The 25946-nt window shown below is 42.3% G+C and overlaps 1 protein-coding gene across 6 annotated transcripts in view; it reads right to left on the bottom strand.

The window, feature by feature from the left end:
- Positions 1–25946, bottom strand: part of macroh2a1 (macroH2A.1 histone) — a 111687-nt gene that overhangs the window by 2741 nt on the left and 83000 nt on the right. For 4 of the 6 annotated variants that reach the window (XM_085995646.1, XM_085995645.1, XM_085995642.1 and 1 more), the window contains 4 exons: positions 25744–25854; positions 16296–16395; positions 6656–6745; positions 5163–5337 (listed from right to left, as the gene is read on the bottom strand). In XM_085995646.1, coding sequence (XP_085851772.1) covers positions 5163–5337; positions 6656–6745; positions 16296–16395; positions 25744–25854 — 476 coding nt within the window. Of the gene's footprint in view, positions 1–5162; positions 5338–6655; positions 6746–10508; positions 10680–15173; positions 15265–16295; positions 16396–25743; positions 25855–25946 lie in introns of all 6 variants that reach the window. The other 2 variants (XR_015079345.1, XM_085995647.1) reach the window with 2 other exon arrangements.

Raw genomic sequence — 25946 nt, 5'->3', positions numbered from 1 at the left:
GTAACTGGTAGAATAGATAAGGGAGAACCAGTGGATGTGGTGTATTTGGACTTTCAGAAGGCTTTCGATAAGGTCCCGCATAAGAGATTGGCATGCAAAGTTAAAGCACATGGGATTGGAGGTAAGGTACTGACTTGGATAGAGAACTGGTTGGCAGACAGGAAGCAAAGAGTTGGAATAAACAGGTCTTTTTCCGAGTGGCAGGCAGTGACTAGTGTGGTACTGCAGGGATCGGTCCTAGGACCCCAGCTATTCACAATATATATTAATGATCTAGACAAGGGAGCTAGATGTAGTATCTCCAGGTTTGCAGGCGTCACAAAGCTGGGTGGGCGTGTGTGCTGTGAGGAGAATGCAGAGAAACTCCAGTATGATTTGGACAGGTTGGGTGATTGGGCAGGTGCATGGCAGATGCAGTATAATGTGGATAAGTGCGAGGTTATCCACTTTGGTGGCAAAAACAGGAAGACAGATTATTATCTGAATGGCAATAGATTGGGAAAAGGGGAAGTGCAACAAGACCTGGGTGTCCTTGTGCACCAGTCACTGAAGATAAGCATGCAGGTGCCGCAGGCGGTTAGGAAGGCAAATGGTATGTTGGCCTTCATAGCGAGAGGATTCGAGTACAGGAGCAAGGATGTCTTGCTGCAGTTGTACAGGGCCTTGGTGAGACCACACCTTGAGTATTGTGTGCAGTTTTGGTTGCCTTATCTGAGGAAGGATGTTCTTGCCATGGAGGGAGTGCAGCGAAGGTTCACCAGACTGATACCTGGAATGGCAGGAATGACGTATGAAGAGAGATTGGGTCGATTAGGCTTATATTCGCTAGAGTTTAGAAGAATGAGAGGGGATCTCATTGAAACTTATAAAATTCTAACAAGACTAGATGCAGGAAGGATGTTCCCGATGGCGGGGGAGTCCAGAACCAGGTGTCACAGTCTAAGGATAAGGGTAAGCCATTTAGGACTGAGATGAGGAGGAATTTCTTCACCCAGAGAGTGGTGAACATGTGGAATTCTCTACCAAAGGAGGCAGTTGAGGCCAACTTATTAAATAAGAAGGAGTTAGATATATTTCTTAAGGCTAAAGGGATCAAGGGATATGGGGAGAAAGCAGGGACAGGGTACTGAATTTGGATGATCAGCCATGATCTCATTAAATGGCAGAACAGGCTCGAGCAGCTGAATGGCCTACTCCTGCTCCTATCTTCTATGTTAATAGAGATTTTGAAGACTACTAAAGGCTTTGAGAGGGCAACTTGTGAAAAACTGTTTCTACTTATCTTTTGGTAATGGGGACGGGGGAAGACAGACTTTAAATGATCATTAAAGAACAAAGGGGCAGCCAGAAGAATCATTTACACACAGAGGGTTATTAAAACAAGGGCTGTTTTACCACAAGTGGCTTGTGATGCAAAGACTTTAACATCATTTTGAAAAGAATTCTATAAGAATTTGATATGGGGAAAGCGCAGGGAGATGGGATTAGAATAGATAGCTTCAACAACAACTTGTATTTATATAGCGCCTTTAACGTAGTAAAACGTCCCAAGGCACTGCAAAGGAGTATTTTAAGACAACAAATTTGACACCGATCCACCTAAGGAGAAATTAGGGCAGGTGACCAAAAGCTTGGTCAAACGGGTAGGTTTTAAGGAGCGTCTTAAAGGAGGAAAGAGAGGTTTAGGGAGGGAATTCCAGAGCTTAGGGCCTAGGCAACAGAAGGCACGACCACCAAAGGTTGAACGATTATAATCAGGGATGCTCAAGAGGGCAGAATTAGAGGAGCGCAGATATCTCGGGGGGGGGGGGGGGGTTGTGGGGCTGAAGGAGATTACAGAGACAGGGAGGGGCGAGGCCATGGAAGGATTTGAAAACAAGGATGAGAATTTTGAAATCGAGGCGCTGCTTAACCGGGAGCCAATGTAGGTCAGCGAGTACAGGGGTGATGCGCGAACAGGACTTGGTGCGGGTTAGGGCACAGGCAGCCGAGTTTTGGATGACCTCAAGGTTACGTAGGGTGGAATGTGGGAGGCCAGCCAGGAGTGCGATGGAATAGTTAAGTCTAGAGGTAACAAAGGCATGGATGAGGGTTTCAGCAGCGGATAAGCTGAGGCAAGGGCGGAGACGGGCGATGTTATGGAGGTGGAAGTAGGCGGTCTTTGTTATGCTACGGATATGTGTTCGGAAGCTCATTTCAGTGTCAAATATGACACCAAGGTTGTGAACCATGTGGTCCAGCCTCAGACAGATGTTAGGGAGAGGGATGGAGTCAGTGGCTAGGGAACGGTGTTTGTGGTGGGGACCGAAAACAATGGCTTTGGTCTTCCCAATATTTAATTGGAGAAAATTTTTGCTCATCCAGAACTGGATGTCGGACAAGCAGTCTGACAATTTAGACACCGTGGAGGGGTCGAGTGAAGAATTTGTGACTTTGATGAGAGCCGCAGTTAAAAAGCTAGCAGCAGCACAGGCACAGTGGGCTCAATGGCCTCCCTCTGTGCCTAAGTTTGATGATTTCTAGTGGATATTTATCTACTCTTTTTTTTTTTAAGTGTCAATCAGTATGAACCAACTCTAGGAAACTATCCTGTGTATTTAAAAAACTGTGGAAAATCAGAAGTATTCCATCCTTCTTTCTGTCTAGCTACCTACCAATTGGGCTTCAGAAGCACAGGGCATAGTTTGTCAGGCCAGCTAGTGTCAGTAGCTATGACGCACAGTTTCACAGTAGAGTTTTCCACTTAGAGTGCAGGGTTCAGTGAGTTAAGAAACTGGGGTGGTGGGGGGTGGGGCCGTTGAAATTGGACTTTGGTGGTAGCACAATATGGGCGCTAGCGAATCGACAGCCCGTTTTCACACCCTGCCCAGTTTTCTTTTTCGTTGAAATCAACAAAAAAGAAAAATTGAGTGGGGTATAAAGTGAACTGCCGATTTGCGATTGCCCGATTTGCGCTACTGCCAAATTCCAATTTCACCTCCTTGATATTGTGCATTTACAGAATAATACAAATGGTGTTGGAGCTAAAACGCAATTCTTGTAAATACAGTTTTTAAAACAAGTTTTAGTGCTATGGTAAACTTGTGTAGTTGGTGCACAAATGCTTAGGACCATGGAGTGGAAAGATACAGTTGCCACTTCCCTGCTCCACAGAGTTCCTTAACCCATACTCCTTCGCCATAGGGAAGAAAAACCAGAAGGCATGTTATTCATGGTCACCATTGTGCTTCTCCTAATGGCCGCCAGCTGAGCAGTGGTATTAATGAAGACCTTGGAGCAGGCAACTTCCTGGCCACACTGCTACAGGAGATGCATGACCAAGTGAGACCTATATGACAATAAAGTGCTGGAGATGGAGAAAGAGATTTAATTCTTCCAATGTAAATGGTTAGTGGACGAAAGGTTACGTGGAGGATTGCATTGTAGCATAGAGCCTGCAAAGCTGTCCAATATAATTTGAAAGCAATTAAATCACGGTGTAATGGCCTGCTCAAGGAAAGTACAGGAACCATAATTAAGGATAATTCAAGGGTATGTAAGAGGATACACTGCTTTATAAAGACAGGAATGTGATATCATATCATGTACAATGTATTAATCTGCTGTTGAGGTAAATCTGTATTTAAATTGATGTGCTTCTTTAAGGCCTGAAGCTCTACTGTTGCTAAGTAAACAGAGCCTCAATTCAATCACTGTCTAATGAAGGAACTAAGCAGAATAAGGTCAGTCAGAGTTTAATTGCTCTTTTGGCTGTAAAGTAATTACCCGGGATGTAATGTTGGCTGTCTTTTTTGTTTTTTTCAGTGTAATTGTTAATATTATTTTTTAAGACATATGCTACAGATATTCTGACTTCTGGTTGGGAGGGAGTTTTTCAGTACATTTTTTCCCCCAAAAGATTGCTATAAGAAATTTGCATGGGTCAATCCATTGAAAGAAATTTGGTTCAAATAAATAAGCCTATGATTGTGTCCTGATGGACGGGAAATGCATGCACATATACCATTCTTATTATATTAATAACAAATAGATATATAGATCTTAGCATTGCTTGAATGCCTATTACAAAAAAAATAACATTAATACAGTATAAACATCATGGGGGAGAAATTCAGTATCGCCCCGTTTGGGGCGCTATTATTGGCGGTGCGCAAAGTTTAGCGCCTGGCGCTAATTATCGCCTCCGACAGCAAACTTGGCTTTTATCGCCCCGGAGGTGATTGGAGCGCTAAATCAGGCGCTACACACCTCTCTTAAGGCGCTAAGGCCGAGGAGCGAGGCGCTACCTCACAGCGCTGGCGAAGCTCATGTGATTTCAGTCAGCGATGGAACACAGATAAACTGGCACCATCCAATTCTTAAAGGGGAGTTCTGACGAATGGTCATCGACCTGAAACGTTCTGTTTTTATCTTAAAGGGGAGGGTTGATCTTGCTCTCCATACACATCCTGCTCATTGCAGCCTTGAATCTCGGCCTGGAGAGACCTGTACATCAAATCTGTTGGAAAGAACAATGGAGAGACCCAGGGAAAGAGCTCAGAGTGCAGCCCCCACAGTCTCTTCTAAATCGATACAAGGAAGGGCAAATCAAAACCAACCTGCAAAGTGCTGCTCAGTACCCAAAACTCCTTCACACAGCGTTGAATCTCTCCAGAAGTCTCTCTCTCGCTCTCAGAATGCGTGGTGCAAAAATGTCACTGACAAAAAAAGGCAGGAAGTGGTCGCCTTTAAATAGCGCTCCCCTAGTCCCTTTCTGACAGCATAACGCTCCCCTCAACCTGTCGTTGCTAGTGGCAAGCGGTAAGGCAGGGGGTGCCACTCAATTTCCGATCCGGGGCACTAACGGGGCACTGCGCACTCGACTGATGTCACGAGCTGCCGGCGCAGGAGATCGTGGCGGTATTATTTAGCGCCGCTGCAAAATGTCTGGTCAATTTCGCGAGCGGCGCAGATATCGCCGCGCCCGGGTGCTAGTTGCTTTGCGCCCCACTTAGCGCCCTCTTAAGGCGCTAACGGGTGGCGCTGCCAACTGAATTTTTCCCCCCATATCTTTACATATAGGTACATCAATAGCACGTATTACAAACTTGATACAACTTAAAATAGTTCATCTTTTTAAATAATACAGCTTTGCATTCCACAGGGCGAGTAAAGTTCTATACCTGCCACTGCCAATTGAAGGAAAGGCAATAGATTTCAGCTTCTTCTCATCTGCCAGCGCCAGACAGTTCTTCACTGTTTTCTCTAGGAGCTCCTCACACTTGTCTGACCCCCAGCCAGGGCTATTGCAATGAATAACAAATTTGGCTGGCAGCCCATGGCCCGAACTGAGCACAGCTAACAAAGAAGAATCATGGAATATTTTTAAACAGAGGTGCTATACCCTTAATCAAATCAGTACATTGTCCTTATCAGTCAGTAGAAACGCGAGCAAATCTGACTTTCCCAGACCTATTAAAGAAAAACTGCAGGGACTAACCCTAGTGGATAGTGTGGTCCTCAAACAGGGACTAGAAGGTCCCAGATTTAACCCTTTACGTGTTTGGAGTTAGCTGATTTCTGTCAGGCAGCAGTGGGGATATTGCAAATGACCTCAGTGCCTTTATGTTAGAGGGGAGAGGTAATAAAAGTTAGCCAAGCTTGAAGCTCCTGAACACTGTCCAGTAACTATGCCAGAAAGTATGCATGCATGTATGTTGGGTAAGAGCAGGACTTGGCTCAGCCATAATGCCCCTGCAGTCAAATAGCTTGCCAAATTCACTACTGAGGTTTACACTTGAAGATCGCTTAGGCAAGATACTAGAGGGCTGCCAGTGCTGTACTGCAGCCTGAATCAGCAACTTGAAGAAAGGGGGAAATTGAGACTGACCAAAAAAAGACACCTTTGAATAATTTGCTATTTTGATTTGGTACACATTTATGTCACTATTGCATACTTGGAACTGATGGGGCGACAAAGCACAAAATGATGTAAAATGTACACCAATCCATTAAGTCTGCTAACAAACTTTAGCTAATTGAAGAGGAAATTAATATTTTTGTGGCAAAGTAGTACAACCTACTGCCGCATCAACATGTAATATTTGGGTGGCAGAATATGTGATCACGTCTGTGATCCCCACATCGCTGAGATCTCAATCCCCACATCTCGTTACAGTTAAACTGCCAAGTAGGGTCAGAAAATTGGAGGAGTTATCGCTGGGCTGCACCTACACACTCCAAGCAGTCAGCTCAGACTAGCATGAGCTTTGTTCTGGTAGTATGTCACCTGACCACCCCCTCATCAAATCTTTGGCTTTCACAGAATACAACTCATTTCCTTTAAACACACAAGAACATTTTCTTTAGGTAAATTAGAAAGAGGTTGGTAACCAGAAGAAATTGGACTTTACAAATGCTAGCTCTATCTAAGCCCGGAAACATGCAGTTTAATTATTTTGATGCTGTAAAATATTATTCAGTTATCGTCATACTCACAAAATAGTGCCACCCATCACAGATCAGTCAAGCTTTTTTTTTTGCCTTGAGTATACCAGGTAGCAATGGTGCATTCCTTATACTGTGTATTTTTACTCTATGCATTTTTTTTAAATTTAAAAATAAAGAATTGCACTTTTCTTTGTGCCTCTCCTACAAGAGCATCAAGTGATTGTACCTCCTGCTGTATCCAAGGGACCATTCTTCTTGCGCAGATCGTTAACAGCCTCTGTAAACTCCTTGCCGCCCTTCTTCTCCAAAGCATTTCCTAAAAGTTGAAGTTAGAATTTACAATTGTGGTTTTGGAGCAGAAACACAAGAACAGACACAGCATTGTCGTGCACTGTAAGGGTTGTAATGATTTGAGAAAAAAAACCAATATGCACTAGTTTGTCAGCCAATGAGAACCTTCTAGAAAGCCAGTAAGGGCCTGTCACAGGGGGTTTATTTTATACAAATTTATCAGACTGTAAGCCATAAATATATTCTATCAGAAGTTGTGGAGCACTGAGGAGCTAGCGGAGAATATAACATTATTTAAGTTAATACATCACATCATATCTTTTAAAGGACGACTCCAGGTCAATTGACGTCCTTGACTACTCATCTGTAGAAAAAAAATACCCCAGTATGTCATTTAAAAAAAACTGAGGAAGGAAAAAAAACAAATCATTTCATGGTGAGTGACCATCCGATCAGCATGTGATGATCCATTTGTAATCCTCACCTTCCAGCATTTCTTGCAGTTGATATTCAATTTTCTTTTAAACTTGTACATAACAGAGTTTTTAAATATATAAACAGTGTATTTTACAGATTAATACTCAAGACTAGCCTATCATAGGATCTTATACCAAGGTATTCCTTTAACTAGAATTCTAATTCATGTTAATTTATAATTCATCAGTAACCAAATTGATCTACATGGGTAATTTATTCCTAGTCAATTAACTTCATCTGAATTAAAAATTGAACTGAAAATAACTTCAAATTTTAAGAACCTCACAAAAATATTCTAAAAAATTCTCTAGGAAATGCGGCAATAGATAGATTCACCGCAATCTGCAGGATTTGATCAACTTTTTATGAGCAACCATTTTATATATAAAGCTGCTTCCATTAGAGAGCTCTGCAGAGGATACTCTACACTAAGTCAATTCAGACGTTACTGACTGCGCTACTCCTTCAAAAGGCTCAATCTTCAAAAGTCCAGATAGGTCATTTTTAAACTTACCGCTGAAGCGTAAAACAGGCATTGCAGGTCAGGTGCCCGTTATAGAAACTGGACAACTTTCCTTTCCATTAAAAAGAAAAGGAAAATCAGGTGGTTTCTAGAACAGGCACCCAACCTGCAATACCAGTTTTACACTCCAGTGTAGGTTGAAAATTACCTCCCACATCTTTTATACCACATCACCAACCTTACTGTCTTTTGCAAAATAAAATTGGGAAATTCTGTGCTTATTAAAGCCAGGCATGCCAGTATTGGGAAACACCTATTCACTATGTCACCTAGTGCTGGTATCAAGCAGAGCATGGGTTAGATACAGAGTTAAGCTTCCTCGACAGTATCCCAACAATATGCTAGAATTCCAACCTCAGAAGGGCCCCATCTATCGTATCATCCTCTACACCAAACTCAATTTATGTTAAAGTAACTCCAAACTCCACAACTAAACAGAGAATTTAATTATAATGCTTAAATAAGATGCACTAGGAGAGCTTCAGTTGGATTTTGTTTTTTATAGTGTACAACAACAATTTGCATTTATATAGCACCTTTAGCATAGAAAAATGTCCCAAGGCGCTTCACAGGAGTGTAATCAGACAAAAAACAACTCGAGCCAAAGGAGATATTGGATAGGGTGACTAAAAGCTTGGTCAAAGGGGTGGGTTTTAAGAAGGGTCTTAAAGGAGGAGAGGGAGGTGGAGAAGCAGAGAGGTTTAGGGAGGGAATTTCAGAGCTTATGGCCTAGACAGCTGAAGGCACAGCTGCCAAAGGTGGGGCAAAGGGAGTGCGGGATGCACAAGGGACCAGAGTTGGAGGAATGCAGAGTTATCAGATGGTTGTATGGCTGGAGAAGGTTACAGAGATAGGGAGGGGCAAGGCCACGAGAGGATTTGAAAATGAGAATAACAATTTAAATTTGAGATAACGGAGGATCAGAAGCCAAGGTGGGTCAGCGAACATGAGGGTGATGTGTGAATGGGACTTGGTGAGGGACAGGATACAGTCCAGCAGAGTTTTAAATGAGCTGAAGTTTATGGAGGGTGGAAATGGGAGGCCGCCAAGAGAACATGGGAATAGTCTGGAGGTGACAAAGGAATGTATGAAGGTTTTGGCAGCAGATAGACTGAGGCAGGGGTGGAGACAGGCCATATTATGGAGATGAAAGTAGGCAGTCTATGTGCTAGAGAGGATATGTGGTTAGAAGCTCAGCTCTCAGCTAAATAGGATGCCAAAGTTATGAACAGTCTGGTTCAACCTGAGACAGTGGTCAGGGAGGGGGATGGAATCGATGGCAAGGGTGTGGAGATTATGGAGGGTGGCCAAAGATGGCTTCGGTCTTCCCAATGTTCCACTGGAAGAAACTGCAGCTCATCCAGGACTGGATGTTGGACAGGCAGTGGAGGGTTTGAGAGGTAGAGCTGGATGTTGTCAGAGTGCATGTGGACCCTGACCCCGTGTCTTTAGATGATGTTGCTAAGGGGCAGCATGTAGATGAAAAGGAGGTCAAGTTATATCCTTGGGGGAATCCAGAGATAATGATGCAGGGGTGAGAAGAGAAACCATTGTTGGAGATGCTCTGGCTAAGGATGGATAGGTAAGAGTGGGGCCCAACAAAGGCAGTCCCACTGAACTGGACAATGGAGGAGAGGCATTGCAGGAGGATGGTGTGATTGACCGTGTCAAAGGCTGCAGAGTGGTCAAGAAGGACAAAGAGGGATAGTGGCCACAGTCACAGAGGATATCATTTCTGACTTTGAGTATGGCCAGTTCAGTGATAAGACAGAGCAGAAACATGATTGGAGAGATTCAAACATGGAATTGGGGGAGAGATGGGTATAGATTTGAAAGGCGACAACACGTTCATGGACATTGGAGAAGGAGATTGGAGATGGGGTGGTTGTTTGCAAGGATAGAAATGTCTAGGGTGTATTTTTTGAGGAGGAACAGATGACTATGTTTTTGAAAGGGCGGGGGTCAGTACCTCAGGAGAGGGAATCATTTACATTCTCAGCGAGCCTGAGGGACAGGAAGGGACATTGGGTGATTAGCAGTTTAGTGGGGATGGGGTCAAGAGAGCAGGAGGTGCGTCTCAGACAAAAGATGAGCTCGGAGGTCATGGTGGGGGTGGGGGGGGGCGGCGGGGGGAAAGAGAGGAGAGAATTAACAAAAAGATGCGGTTTCAGGGCTCAGGCAGGAGGAACCTTGGGAAAGGTTTGACTTGGTGGGAAAGGGGGGAATGCAGCAGAGGCAGCTGAACAAATGGTCTCAATCATAGTGACAAACAAGTCTATAAGTTCCTTGCATTTGTTGTGGAGGGGCTAGAAAAGATGGGTTTAAGGAAATAGTTGATAGTGGAGAAAAAGGAGCCGGAGGTTATCTTTGCTTTCCATGATAAGCCTGGAGACCTGTGATGGAGAATCTATCACAACTGCAACCACAAACATTTTATGTTATGCAACCTTTTTTTTAATCTTTGTTGCCAGCTGGGATCATTGGCAGCACATGGAGTTTACAATATGCCCATCCCCAAATGCTAATACTATTAAAACTAACCCTCAAAACAGCACACCAAAAAAAAAATTGAAATGGTGCTGTGGGACAGTTCTGAGTGATATATGCATTTAGCTTACTGACTGAATGCAGTTATTAACCTTATTGGTAGATTATAATTTAGACCTATCTTTAATGTAATGAACAACCAACTGTGGCCTGTACAGTAACTTGGCCTCTACAGTAACTGTACAATAAGTAGATGCATGCTATCTGGATACAATGGTGGCTCGAAAGTGGCTTGAAGTACCTTTTTGACGAACAAGACCTGCATCGGTGGGAGATTACAGATCAGACTGTGAACTGGACTATGACTGAAACACATGTACCAGCAACCCTGCAGTTGCCTGTTGAGTACTTCAGTTAGTTTATGGCATTGTTGCATCAAGAGGGCTTGAAGCTTACTCTGATCATACAGCAGCTGAAACACAAACCATATGCTGCAAATCAGCACAACCCATGGTGATTCACATCTGCCTTGTGTTTAGCAGTAGGGCAGGCAGATGTGCATCCCGTCTCTGGGACATGGAACTATGAAAATTATGGGAATGAGGTACAACATAAAATTAATTTCACCTCAGTAGAATATGACTCACTGTAGTGGGGTATTACACAAAAACAGCAGATTGAATATGGGGGACTGAGAAAACATCAGAATTCTTCAAAATCCTGTTTAATGCTGTAAGCAAGTCATGACAACCCTGGTGTAAAACAAAAATATAACCACCATTCAAGTTCCACACTCTTTCATCGCAACAAATCTCAATATTCGATGGAATTTATTTCATAAGTAGCAGCCAAAACAAATTCAACATCGTTGCTCTCTAACCTATTGGTGGGAAACTTTTTCGATTTAGACTAGTAACAAACCCGCTTAACAAATTTGCAAATATGGAATACATTTTTAATTTTATTGCATTTATGATCCCTTTCCTCTAAATGGACAGTCTCGCTGATGATTTCACGGGCTGGGTCTTGTGACATTATCCAGTGAGGAGATTGTTATGGTGAGGATGATGCAACATCAGTAGCAGCTGCAGAACCTTTCACTGAGCTTTAATAAGGAACCCACTTGCTATTGTAATTCAAACTTTCTACATTCATTGGGATTCACTTTAACTATATTATGCAGCACCTCAAATAACAAAGCACAGCCACTAGCTCATTTTTACTAAATGCTGACAGTAACCTTCTGAGCACCTCATACTGTTGAGTCAAGAGGCAAAGAAGTAACAGAGTGTTAGCTTCCATTCAACCAAAAGTAATATTTATATTTGGAACAGTTGAAACTTTAAAAAAGCTGCAAGTTTTAATAGAAAAAAATGATTGAAATTATTTTTCACTAGGGAAGAAACAAATAGTATTAAAAGATGTGCTATCATGAGCCCTGTGCGGTTATTTAGGAATATGTTTGAGGTGCTCAGAAGTTCAGTTTGTTTGTGAGAAACGGAGAAAGCAAATTACAAACACAGTTTTGCAGTGTGACCACATTTAATGAGTATATTTGTCAAATGAAATAGGAATTTCCTTTTAATGAGATGTATCACCTTTTAATGAGATGTATCACCAAATGACATTCTGCTTACATGTACAGGACCTTATTTTAAAAACATTTGTGGTTCTGCAATGTTAACAGACAGGGCGAGAGGGGTGATTTCAGCGCTCCCCTCCTCCGACAATTTGTGCCTGCAGAGTTCTCTGAAAGTTGTCTGATTGCCTTTCAAAAATTCTAACTGAACAAGTTCTTTGTGATTGTGGATTACAAAAATTACACTGTGGTTTTCCAATGAGTTTAGGAGATACTTCCAGTGCAAACTCTATATTGCAAACACTTAAAAATGTGGCACAATATACTGAAGTCCCAACTTGCTCTGTCAAGGAGTGGTAGCATTCAAGATCATGATCAGAATTCTTCACATGCTAAACTTCTGATCTTTTCTTTGTAGCTGTGGGGAAATGCCAAAACAGACACCAGGCACGTCCATAGAAGGAGGGAGGGAAATAATACATCAGAGGGGGGAAAAAACCTCCTAGAGTTGCTCTTATGAATCTCCTAGCACCTACTTTCACAGGACTGGGAATGGGTCATCTGCCCATTTGCTCTCTCTGCTGCAGCTGGAGAATCCGAACATGAAAAAGGAGAAAATATCTCAAAAGCGAAGGAATCTCACCCAAAAAGACAGCACACAACTTAAACCAAGTTGAAATGAAGAATATACAGGGAAAAAAATTCTACTAAAAATTATATATATTTTTTTTAAATGAGCAAAGGGGATGTGTTATCTGTTTCAGGAAAAATTCCAAGACACAATAACAATTTCTGGCCACTTGACGTTTGCACAGACCATCACTTAATTTTATTCTTCCAGTTTCCTTCTTTATCAGCCTTCTAGGGAATGCATAAGGCAGATAAAAATGGCACACCAAAATGTCACTGGAATGTCTCTACATTATCCCTGATGGGCAAGTGGATCAATACTTGATGGAAAAATTCTACGGCTTCTTTCTGAACAGCAATTCTGTGGAATTCCAAAACCATTCTGCTCCTGAGGGATGCGGAGGGTGGGAGAAATGAGACAGGATTTTCTCTCCTGATCATTATTCAAAGACTCCATGTTGGAAAGAGTACATGTGAATTGCCACTTAGGCAAAGTCCTTGAGAGCTGCCAGTTTCCATGGAACTATGTTGTAGACATAAAACAACAGCTTCAGAAGTGGAAAAGCGTAAATTGTAGAAAAATAAATATTGTCCCTACACTTCTGAAAGCCAAGAGAGAATCCAACCCAGAATGTCTGCCAGCTGCTAACATCCCTATATGAAAGAAATTTGTGCAGTCTCAACCCAGTTTAACGGAGATAAAGAGGAAAACCCTCCAGTGGCTGGAGTCATACCTGCCACACAGGGAGATGGACATGGCTGTCAGAGGCCAATCATCACAGTCACAGGACTTCCCTGCAAAAGTTCCTCAGGGCAGCATCCTTGGTCAAACCATCTTCAGCTGCTTCATCAATGACCTTCCCTCTATCATAAGGTCAGGAATGGAGCTATTCACTTATGATTTCAGTATTCAGCATCATTTATAACTCCTTCAGTATTGAAGCAGCCCATCCCAGCCTACAGCAGAATGATAAGTGGCAGGTAATATTTGCACCATGTAAATGCCAAACAAAGGCCATCTCCAACAAAAAAATCCCAACTACCTTTCCATGACCCTAAATAGCATCCATATTGTCAACATCTTGGCAGTCACTACTGACCAGTTAATATCAACACTGTGGCTACAAGAGCAGAGCAGAGGTTGGATGCTCTGCGATAAGTGGCTCACCTCCTGATCTCTCAAACCTGCTCTACCATCTACAACGTTCAAGTCAGGAATGTGACAGAATATTCACCACTTGCTTGGATAAGTGCAGCCACAAAAAGACTCAAGAAGTTCAACAGCATCCGGGATAAAAACAGCCCATTTTATTAGCACCCTGCTCTGGATTCAATAGCCACCTTCTCCACCACTGGTGCAGTGTGGCTGCAGTATGTATAATCTACAGGATGCACTGCAGAAACTCACCAAGCTTACTTTGACCACACCGCCAAACCCTGCACCCTCTACTACCATGAAGGACAAGAGCAATAACGCCATGGGAACACCATCACCTATAAGTCACAACCATCCTGATGTATCGCTGTTCCTTCATCGCCTCTGGGTCAAAGTCCTGGAAGTGTTCTCCCCCCCAACAGCCCCCCTTCCCCGATCATTGTGGGAATGCCATCACCACAAGAACTGCGGTGGTTGAAGGAGGCCCACCACTATCTTTTCCGGGAATGCGCAATGTATGCCTTGCCAGCATCGCCCCCAATTTTTTTTTAAGTTCCAAGGAGTGCATACAGCACAAAACGTTTATTCCACAAGCTGGCAGTAAATTAGCACTCAGAGCTCAGCTGATGTAGAAGGTGTAAATGCCACACTGGTGTCTAAAGGATGCTTTTCTGGGGTTAGGGTGAAGGGACATTGTTTGAGCAGGGTAGATACTCTGTATTTAACCCATGCTACAGTATATCTGACCTAGAAGTATTTGATGCTGACAATGTGTGCAGAAAGCAGAAATATTCCTTTTGTGTTCATCAAACTGACATTTCACGTTGATGAGCACAAAGAATCAATAAGTATATCCGCAGAAGGATTAAATTCCAAACAAAATTTTTTTGTTTTTGTTATGGTCACTATGCACCACCATTAGCTATACTACCTACTACAAATCACATCCACTCAGTGCAATTAGAGTAAAGATGCTATCTGGGCTTCTTCTGGGGCCTAGAACCTCAGTGGAAACAATATCAAATAGTATCTTTACCAGTGCATTATTTAAAAATTAAAAAGAATGTTATTTTTGATTCAGTTGGTAGGTCATTTCATCCTTCCAGCAATGGAATCGTAGAACAGGAAACTCAAGGTCTGCTCCTAATAAGATTAATTAGTCCAATATCAAAATAAAGCAAACCAATGGTATACTTAAAAATGGAAAATAAGTAATTGGCCTGGAATTCTAGGTAGTTTTGCCTTATGGCTCATAGCCACTAGTAAATGGTTTAAAACTGCCCAAAGTCAAGTCATGCTGGGCTTTTCGAGCCAGCAGAAAGGGGAGACCTTCATTCCAGCAGCCTAAGCTGAATTGAAACCCAAGCTCTGGAGGATCAGCAGACATTTCCCCCCCCCCCAACTAATTAACAACCTGATCACCACCAAAAGGAGAAGGGAATTTACTATTAAAGAAATAAAAACGCGTGGGACTGCACCAGATATTTCAATTAGCTAAACTCAACATGTTGCTGGAAGCAGGAAGTACCAAGCTAAATAGCCAAGCAGAACGGAGTTTGCCACTGATTGACATGCACTCACTGCACAGAAGTTTTCATTACCTACTTCCCCACCAGTGTAGAGGTCAGAGTTCGTAGGGTGAACGACAACATCACTGTCAATTGTTGCAATGTCAGCCTGCACAACTTGTAACTATAACAGGCAAACAAACATACAGAACATCAACCATGCTAGAAAGAAAACTGACAGACTGGAACATCAGCAGTCTTTCAGAGGGGACCCCTGCAAACAACAACATCCATTTAAATCTGTATAGAGCAAGCAAATCAGAGACATTTCAGACTGAAAACTTAACTTGATGATCAGCTGAAATGACCTTCAAATTGAGTCAGACCCAACATTGGTCTCAAGTCTGGATCTGCTTCCCCTGCTCCTACTCATTATCAACACATTATCACAAAGTTTTATTTTTAAATCTTGTAAACCATTTTTCAAAGATCCTTACACCCCAGGTCAAGCAAAGTTACTGATGTATCTCTTACCCCAGTCAAACAATGGAGGAAAACATAGAGCTCTGGATATATAGGGCGGTGACCAAACTTAAAATTGGTTTGCAAAAATACCATTACAAATAATGTGTGCTTTTTGTGTTTCTTTGACAATCAGCCATGCTTATATTTTGAAAATTATTTTAAAAGTGGGCTTGTCTTCTTGAAAAAGTGTTTTGCAAAACCTTTGCATTAATTTCTTTACAAACACAGATATGACAACAACAAAACTCATGTTGGAACTCATTGTTAGAGAAAAATACAATGATGGCATCATGGTATAAAAGACATAAGGCTGTTCTATGTCCCCAAAGCAAAAAGAGTTAGCTAAACACTTTTTGGTGAAGCCAGTGCCTCTTTAATGATGTAGGGCGGCAGTCTTTAAGGAAGGTTTCCATTAATTGCGTGTTTTGAAAAGACTTTTGTTAATGTTTTGAAATACTTTGCTTTGCACCATGGGGAGGATTTTTCAAAGCATGGTGCAGCCCACCCACAAGGACAGGTAACGGTGAACTGGGTTGAATTATGGAAAAGTACTCACTGTCAACATTTAAAAATCTCCCAGTGAGAACTAAATAAAAATTACCATCACATTCAGCATCCAGAATCTGCTATGCATTTTAAATTCCATAATGCTCTCAGCCAACGTTACCTGCAAAGTCACATTTCATTTACCTAGGTCATCTTTTAGCTCAATGTCAGCACTGGTAGGATTGATAATGGCCTCCACCTCGAAGCTCGCTATGTTACTGAGTTCACTGTGAATGAGGTGCAACTGCAAGGAAAAGCATTGATACAAAAGTAACAGGGTAGAAGGGAAAAACAAAGGGAACAAAAACAAATCACAGAAGCAGAGGATATAGGGCAGCAAGCTCTGTGGAAACACAGAACATTCATTATGAACAAAAACAGTCTTTTTATTTTAATCTTCTCCCCTATCCTCCATTCCTGAAGATATTTACTCCTGTACTGTGGTACCATTCCATGAGTGGTGCTTGCCCTCCTGTAGCTTGTTTTGAACCTGGGACCTCTGGTCTGTACGCTGCCATAGAAATCTATAGCCTAATTTGGGGATTTCATTCTGTGCTTCCCAGTCATCTTCAGCCTTTGCAAGTCTTCACTATTTGGTGTATACCAATGTATAGGTAATTTTGGTTAAATCCTATTATCCTACAGCAACATTTTCAATTTACATTAAAATTTAAGTTACTTTTGAAAGTGTCTCATTACCATCTCCTTTTGCCTTGCACCATCTCGTAATGTCTCTTAATCTCTCCTGCCTTCCATCTAGAGCCATCTTTTGTTTCTTAACTTGTCCCATTACCATCTCCTTTTGCCTTGCACCATCATCCCTTTTGTCTCTTAATCTCTCCTGCCTTCCACCCTATCACAGACCTTCCCTTTTGTTATTTCCTCCCCTCCCCCCTTTCCCTGCCACTGCACTTGCTTAAAAACCTGTTCCATCTCCAGCTTTTTCCAATTCTGATGAAGGGTCATCGACCTGAAATGTTAACTCTGTTTCTCTCTCCACAGATGCTGCCTGACCTGCTGAGTATTTCCAGCATTTTCTGTTTTTATTTCAGATTTCCAGCATCCACGGTATTTTGCTTTTGAAAGTGGCAAGTTTGGTTACGATGGAGTAGTCTTGCGGAAAATGAACTTTTTCTGAATGCATGACAACACAGCACAGTATGCAACGTGCAAGGATGCCCAACTCATGGCTGTTATGAAGGGGCAGTATGTGGCTTTGATAATCCCCTTTCCCTGAATTCCTGATCTCAGCAGTGTTGCTCTGGTACGACACCCAAGGGCACCTCATTAACTAACACTGGATAAATATTGTAGTTTTATGGAACAATTATCATATTTTGCATCCCAATGCTGACCATCAAGTATGGCCCTCTCTCATAATTTTCCACCTCAATCTACCCTTGTGTTATCTTTCAACCCTATGATCCTCTTCCATATGATCTGCCTCCATGAGTGTCTGCTGGTCCTGTTCTCATTAGGAGGGTCAGGGAAAGCCAATAGGAAGTGGGGCAATCCTAGCCTCCACTGCCATACAAAACCTATCCCTTATATCGAGAACTGAACAAAGAGTTGTTTATGGAGGCAGGACAGAATGGCGGATGTGAGGCAAGCAACCAGCCAAAACAGTCAGACAGGAGTGAGAAAGGAGGATAGTGCATATAAAAATAATTGTGGGGAGCAGGGTGTGTGAGAAGCAAAGAAGGAAACTGCAGAAGAGGGAGAAAAGAAACAGAGAAGAAGAGAGTTGGAAAAGATAAACAACAAGGCGGGAAGGACTGGCAAAGGAGAAGCAACTTGAGGTAGGATTATGTAATAATAAATATAAAATTGTGTATGCACAGGAGTTAAAACACGGAATGCTATAGAAACCAGTTGTTTGTTATATTTATGATGTCTTGGTGCAGTAATGTTGGTGTATGTAAAGGAAAAACCAAGCAGAAAAGCTGCAGGAAAAATGTAATCTACAGAAAAAAACATGGGAGCAGTGCTACGACTAATATATTTATGGAGGGTACTTTAATAGTCCCCACTTATCACCTGATGTGACTTTAAATTCTGACCACAGGAGGAGGGAAATGAGAGAAAAATGGTCAGCAGACCATCCACTGGAGCCTCTTAGCTCTGGTGCAGAGCAGCACTTGTGGGGACCAGGAGTAGGTTGTCCACCCAATTTCTCAGCCACATGAAATACATGGCCTGGAGTAAAAAAGGTTCACACACTCAAAAAAAAAGATTTTTTTTTAAAAAAGCACACCGCTCCCTTTGCATTTTATAGAATTGAAGCTGGTATGTCTAGGTTTTACAATCGTAGCCCCGATGGTAACTTAGTAAAATGAGTGGGCTACCGTCAGCTGTGTGATCGAAAAACCTAGGCTTCTGTCAATGGGAGAACTAATGTGCCCATTGTGCAGTAGCTAACCAAACTGCATATCTCAGTAATTTACAAAAGGTGCAGTGACAGGCATTATATAAGCAGCTGTCAAATCAATACCTTTTCAAAGTCGCAGTCCTTCTAGTTGTCTTTTACTTCAGTAAACCTTTCACTATACATCTGCAGTGATTATTGTAATTGAAATGTGATTAACTCTCCTCTTTGGTGCTAAAGATTGAAATATTTTGCTGTTTGTTGTTAAAAAATAAACCTGCCCAAAGAAGTATCTTTCCTTAATTTTCAGTTAAATTGCATGGGAGGAGGGAATTTTTTTAAATGATGGATGCCATTACCACATAGGAGACTACCGGAGAAGATTAAGGGGTATGGAATTAAGGAAAGGGAAGCAAATTGGATAAAAACTGGTTAGAAGGGAGGAAACAGAGATTAGGGGTTAAAGGCACTTTTTCAAAGTGGTCAGATAACAGTATTGCACAGGGTTCTATTCTGGGACCACTTCTGTTCACTGTGTTACATCAATGATTTGAATATAGCATTAGAGGGACTGGTGTTCAAATTTTCAGACAATACTAAAATAAGAGGCACAGTAAATAATTCTGAGGACGAAAGAAAGCTGCAATGGTGGAATGGCCAAAAATGTGGCAGATGGAACTCAATGTCAGTAAGTGTGAGGGTACACTTTGAACGGGAATAGGTTGGGTGATGTGAAAGAGTAGAGGAATTTGGGGGTTCAGGTTTTCAAGACTTTAAAAACAGCAAGTAGATAAGGCCATAAAAAAGCTAATGGAATACTGGGGTTTATGGCAAAAGGTATAGATTGTAAAAGTCAAGATGTAATGGTGAATCTATATAAAATCTTAGTAAGACCACTTGCCTCTTGTGGTGCAAGAGGCGGGGAATGTCCCGATCCAGGGCGAAGTGCTTAGCAGTGCCATGTTGCAGGGGCTCGTCCCACAATTAAAGGGAAGGGCTCCCCCGCTGCGAGCTCTGCATTTTTTATGGCATCCGCTGGAGCACCGGGGTGCGGGAGTGCCGCGTGATCAGCCGAGCTGAGTGCCGGGCTGACTCATCGCGGCACTCAGCCCATGCCGTGATTTAAATGGCCGATTTTTTTTCATGTCGGCCAGCCACCGCGCCTTTAAATGGCGCCCTGAGAGCGGCCGGCCTCACTGTTGGTGCCACCTGCAGCAGTCAGTAACATTGCCCGGCACTGCTCTGGGGCACAAGGGGGAATTCTTCGACCGAGGCGCTGTGCCCGGAGATGACGTCATGATCTCCGGGCGCAGAAGATTGGAGCGATACCCGGTAACGCCGCCGCTAACCTCCCGCGGAATTTCACGGGAGGTGCGGTTATTGCCTTGGGGTGGGGGGGGGCGAAACGCGTTTGCGCCCCGTTAGCACCTCCCACTGGAGGCCCAAACAAGGGGAATTTCGCCCCACTTGACACATTGGGACTGTTTTTGTTAGAACAGAGGAGATTATGAGGTGATCTGGCAGAGGTGATTAAAATTATGAAGGGATGGGGAAAAGGAGTTAGAAATAGACTGTTTCCAGTGGATGAGAGTCCAGATCAAGGAGATTAGATATAAGATTAAATGCAAGAGGTTTAGAACAGAGAACTGGAGAGAAAAAAATTACGTAGAGAGTTTGGAGGCTGTGGAATGCACTACCAGAGTTAGTGATTGAAGTAGAGATCAAGTCAACATTTAAGAATAGGTGATTGAAAGAAAAGTGGAATAAAGGGATATGGGAACAGACCAGGCACATGGGATTAAGATTACTGCTCATGTAGAAGATAAACACCGACACATACTGGTTGGGCCGAATGGCCTGATTCCGTATGGAAATTTTAATGTAATTCTACTTAACTGTTCATTATTGTTGGTCTTGATCATTTAAAGCAATTTGTATGAACAAATACATCAAATAATTTGTTTTGTTAAAGGTGGCAGGCCATGTGTGCAGCCTTACCCAGTTCATGGGGGCAGCCTTACCCAGAAGCATGGCTCTGGGACAATTGTCTAAATATTTTTGCATACCTCCATAAAGGATGTTGCCTGGTCTTTGTTTAGTGTTTCCCCAGGTCATCAGGGCCGAAATCAGAGAATCAGCATGAGGGAGATTCTAGAGCGTGAGCTCATGTCTCAATCCATGGGGCAGTTCATCAGTGCTCCTATACAATCTACAATTGGCCTCTGTGTCCCAAAGGTTAGGGAGGGGAGGGAGAGGATATGAGCTAATGTTCCTGCATCTAATCACTGTTGGAAATCTGTGTTTGTGAACATCAGGTGAGGGTAGGATTAGACATGACTGTGATTTTCTCATTGTCAATTAGGCCACTGACACTCAGTAACTAGACTCATGCATTGAGAGTGGCCCCTTGGATAAAGTAAAGAAGGGCTGCCAGCACCCACTAGACCATACAACAGCATTCAAGAGAGGAGGAAAGAAGTTGTGAGAAAATTGCTGAAGTGGAGTAATAAGGTCTCCACAGAGGACCTGAGGATTGGAAAGTGGCAAATGTGACACCGTTGTTCAAGAAAAGGTGCAAGGACAATCCTAGTAACTACAGACCGGTCAGTTTAACATCAGTGGTGGGTAAAGTTTTAGAAACAATAATCAAGCAAAAAATTAACAGGCACTTGGAGAGGTTTAAGCTAATTAAGGAGAGCCAACACGGATTTGTAACAGGCAGATCATGTTTGACTAATCTAATTGAATTTTTTGATGAAGTAGCATGGAAGATTGATGAAGGGAATGCAATGGATGTTATCTACATGGATTTTCAGAAGGCGTTTGACAAAGTACCACATAGAAGGCTGGTCAACAAAATTGAGGCTCATGGAATAGGTGGGTCAGTGGCAGCTTGGATAAGGAATTAGTTTAAGGACAGAAAACAGCGAGTTGTGGTAAATGGCTGTTTTTCAGACTGGAGGATGGTAGACAGTGGTATTCCCCAAGGGTCAGTGCTGGAACCACTGCTTTTTTTGATATATATATAAATGACCTGGATATTGGAATACAGAATAGAATTTCTAAATTTGCCGACGACACCAAACTTGGGGGTGTGGCGAACAGTGAAGATGATACCAATCGACTGCAATAGGACATAGAAAGGCTAGCAGAGTGGGCAGACAAGTGGCAGATGAAATTTAATACAGAGAAGTGTGAGGTGATGCATTTTGGCAGAAGAGGCAATATATACTTAATGGCACAGTTTTAAAGAGTGTGCAGGGACAGAGGGACCTGGGAGTTAATGTGCATAGGTCCCTGAAGGTGGCAGGACATACTGAGAGAGTGGTTAGCAAAGCATATGGAATCTTGGGCTTCATAAATAGAGGTATTGAGTACAAAAGTAGAGAAGTTATGTTGAACCTTTATAAAGCTCTGGTTAGGCCACAACTGGAGTATTGTGTCCAGTTCTGGTCATCACACTTTAGGAAGGATGTGAAAGCCCTTGAGAGGGTGCAGAGGAGATTTACCAGAATGGTTCCAGGGATGGGGGGGTCTTGGCTACAAGGACAGGTTGGAGAAGCTGGATTTGTTTTCATTCGAGCAAAGGAGGTTGAGGGATGATTTGATACAGGTGTACAAGATTATGACGGGTTTGGATAGGCTAGACGGGGAAAGGCTGTTCCCACTAAGTTGATGGTACAAGGACTAGGGGACACAGATTTAAGGTTTTGGGCAAGAGATACAGGGGGGATGTGAGGGAAAACTTTTTACACAGCGAGTGGTGAGGACCTGGAACTTGCTGCCTACGGAAGTGGTGGAAGCGGAGACACTCAATGTTTTCAAGGGGAGACTGGATAGGCACTTGAGGGAAATAAACTTGCAGGGCAATTAGATTAGTCAAACACAATCTGCCTTTTACAAATCCGTGTTGGCTCTCTTTAATTAGCTTAAACCTCTCCAAGTGTCCGTTAATTCTTTCCTTGATTATTGTTTCTAAAACTTTACCCACCACTGATGTTAAACTGACCGGCCTGTAGTTACTAGGATTGTCCTTACACCCTTTCTTGAACAATGGTGTCACATTTGCCACTTTCCAATCCTCAGGCACCACCCCCGCATCTAGGGAAGATTGGAAAATTATGGCAAGCCCTTCCGCTATCTCCTCCCCCAATTCCCTTAGCAACCTGGGATGCAAGCCATCTCGACCAGGTGGCTTATCCACTCCAAGCATACCCAGCCTTTCTAGTACATCCTGTCTGTCAATTTTCACCCCTTCCATTGCTTCTACCTTTTCCACTTCTACCGATATTTTGTCAGCATCCACCTGTTACCCAAGGTTATTAAGAAAATCAACAAAAATAATCGCAAACATTTAAGGAATCATTTCAGAGAGTGCCCATTCCACAAGCTAATTTTAAACATTCAGTGCGTGAATTTCCATGGGGGCTCTCCCACTCGTCTGTCGTAACTTTGGTGGGAGAGCCACGGAAACCCCAGAAAAATGGATAGAGTGAATGAACAGGAGAAGCCACATAAAAATTCACCCCCTCAGTATTTAAATACATTTGACTAATTCAGTAAAGCTCTTTTGAAGAGTCGAACAACATCGAATTATGATTACTTTTTTTTTATGGAACCAATTCAATTCACTGCAATGTGCTTAACTGATCAGTAGTAAAACTTCAAATTCCACTGGAGAGCAGCTTTATTCCTCGATCAAAGAACAAGCCCCAGTGCTTTCACCAATGGCTGAATGCTTTATTATTAGCTCCCTGCATGAATAATTTACCAGATGACACCGGGGATGGGAAACTATTGTTTTGAGGAGTGACCTGAGATTGCTGAAACTATTTCTAATGAAGTGGAGAAGGCTAGGAGATTAAATTGATGTTTTTAAAAATTGAAAGAGTCAAGACTGTGTTCTCTGGTTTGAGAGTCAGTAGCGAGGAGGCATCAATTTAAAATTATCACTAAAAAAGTGAAGAGAGAGGTAAGGAAGAAGAAAGAACTTGCATTTATGTAGTGCCTTTCACAATCTCAGGATATCCCAAGCACTTCACAACCAAAGAAGCACTTTTTGAATCATAGCCACTGCTGTAATGTAGGGAAGCTGGAAGCCAATTTGCAGACGGCACGGTCACACAAACAGCAATGAGATAAATGACCAGATAATCTGTTTAAGTGATGTTGGTTGAGGAATATGTGAGGAATAGTCGATGTAAAAGATGCCATATCACCATTTAAAAAAGAGCTGGGGAGTTTTCCTGGTACACCAGCTAAACCTCCCTGCACTTCTTTAGACAGTGCTTTTGCAGCTTTTATGTCTACTTACAGACAGAGCCTCAGTTTAAGCACTCATTCAAATGACAGTGCAGCACTTCCTCAGTACTGCACTGAAGTGTCAGCCTAGCTTATGTGCTCAAGCCTCTGGAGTGGGGCTTGAACCCATGACCTTCTCACTCAGAGCCAAGAGTGTTAGCACAAGAAGAAATGTCTTTATGCAGCAGGCTGCTGGAGCAAAGAATACTTTGCCAAAGGGAAAATGTAATAAATGTTTTAAACAGAGGAAGATACAGAGCTATGGAAAGAATGCGGAGCAGCAAAACTAGTTTTGGAGTGCTCTAGCAAAGAGCTATCACGGACACAATGAGAGAAAATGATCTATTTCTGTGCTGGTTGGTTCTGTGAGATTCTACATTCAATAGAGCATGTATACATGCCAGGAAAGGTGGAGCAGGGAGCAATTCTGGAATGTCAGAACAGTGCCAGCCATCATCAATAGGAACAATGCTGCAACTTTTGGGAAGAATTGCTCTGGTTGCTAGGTGTAGTGATATATAAATGCATTCATAAAGAACAAGCTAACAATGTTGCTACACACAGCAACCAGTACAATTCATTTCCCCAAGTGTAATAAAACAAAGCTTCTTTTGGAAAATCTTTCAAGTTTGTACTGATAAAATGTATCGACCAGACGCCCAGACTGCTGCTATTGGCTTACAATTAAACACTTCAGTCTGACTGATGCAGTCAACATCTCCACCCACCTAAACACTAACAAGGGTTTTCCTCCTATTTTGAGGTGGCAGAATTTAGCAATCTGTGTATCACTCCCACACCCAGTAATTTAGACAGTGAATTAAAAAAAATGAATGTTTAGGGAGAGGAAGAAATATGGCAAATGACCTTAAGAAGTCTGGTATAAGGCAAGTTTTTCTGTTTAAAGGAATGGGACCACTTAATTATGATTGTTGGTGGCATAATAGCAATTAACAGAGATACTGTCACCAATAATCTGTCAATTATGTTTAAGAAATTTTTAAATAAGGTTTGGTATCAATTTCACAGGATTAAGTAATAGAAAAGGATGGTGGAAGCAGATTCAATAGTAACTTTCAAAAGGGAATTGGATAAATACTTGACGGGAAACAATTTGCAGGGCTACGGGGAAAGAGCAGGGGAGTGGGACTAATGGGATAGCTCTGCCAAAGAGCCGGCACAGGCACAATGAGCTGAATGGCCTCCTTCTGTGCTGTATCATTCTATGATTCTATGCACCCTCACAGGATGAAGTAATAGATGCACCCTTACTTAAGATAATCAAAGATAATCTAAGAATGCAATTTTCAAAATTTCACGGGTAGAGGAATTGTTTCTCTTGGAAGATTGTTTTCCCTCACAAAATTATTTTCTCACATAAAGACTCGTCTTTTGAAATATTATACATTACATGGACAGCCAGAGGGAGGGGAGTGAAAATGAGCTAACCAGTACAACTGCTGTTTAGACATTTTCCAACCAGCTGCAGTTCAACAGCCACTTTCCTTCAGCTACATGTCTCCGCAGTGATCATTCTTGGGCTATAAGTAATGCTTAACAATATAACTCTGTTTTTCTCAGGTCATGGGCGTAGTGGGCTTTGACAATGAATGTTATTGACAAAAGTATATATGGCATTCCAAATATGCCAACAAAAGAAGTAGGAAAAGAAACTGGAAATAGAGAAATGTTCTTAACTTTCTTTTTAAATGACCCGTAAGTTTTAATGTCTACTGGAGATTTCACAATATATTGGCATGACAAACACGGCAGTAGCGTGTTGTTAGGGGAAGCGGTACTTCGGCATCTAACCTAGTTTGTAACATACCTATTTCATGCCTACACCTATTAAATATATGAATAAGAAGACAGGAATGTCCAAGTTCACTCAGAACACTGCCATTTCATGTTAAATAGTATCAGTACCTTTTGTCCAAGAAAGAGGCTTTTGGTGGAGAGAATGGTAAATGTGTCCCCAGGAGTTCCCTCGGTAGTGCTATCTGCAGACGCTGCTTTGCTGACTTCTGTTTGCTTCTTCTGTAGTGAGAAAACATTCTTTTACACTTTGTATCAGAGCTGCATATATTTTATATATACCCAGAGAATTACTGCTTTCTCAAAATGCCAGC

This window comes from Somniosus microcephalus, chromosome 8, assembly GCF_052327205.1.
Source record: "Somniosus microcephalus isolate GS21.2 chromosome 8, FLI_Smic_1.0, whole genome shotgun sequence".
Taxonomy (NCBI): domain Eukaryota; kingdom Metazoa; phylum Chordata; class Chondrichthyes; order Squaliformes; family Somniosidae; genus Somniosus; species Somniosus microcephalus.
Note: the sequence above shows the minus strand (reverse complement) of the source record. Positions and strands in the feature narration are given on the sequence as shown.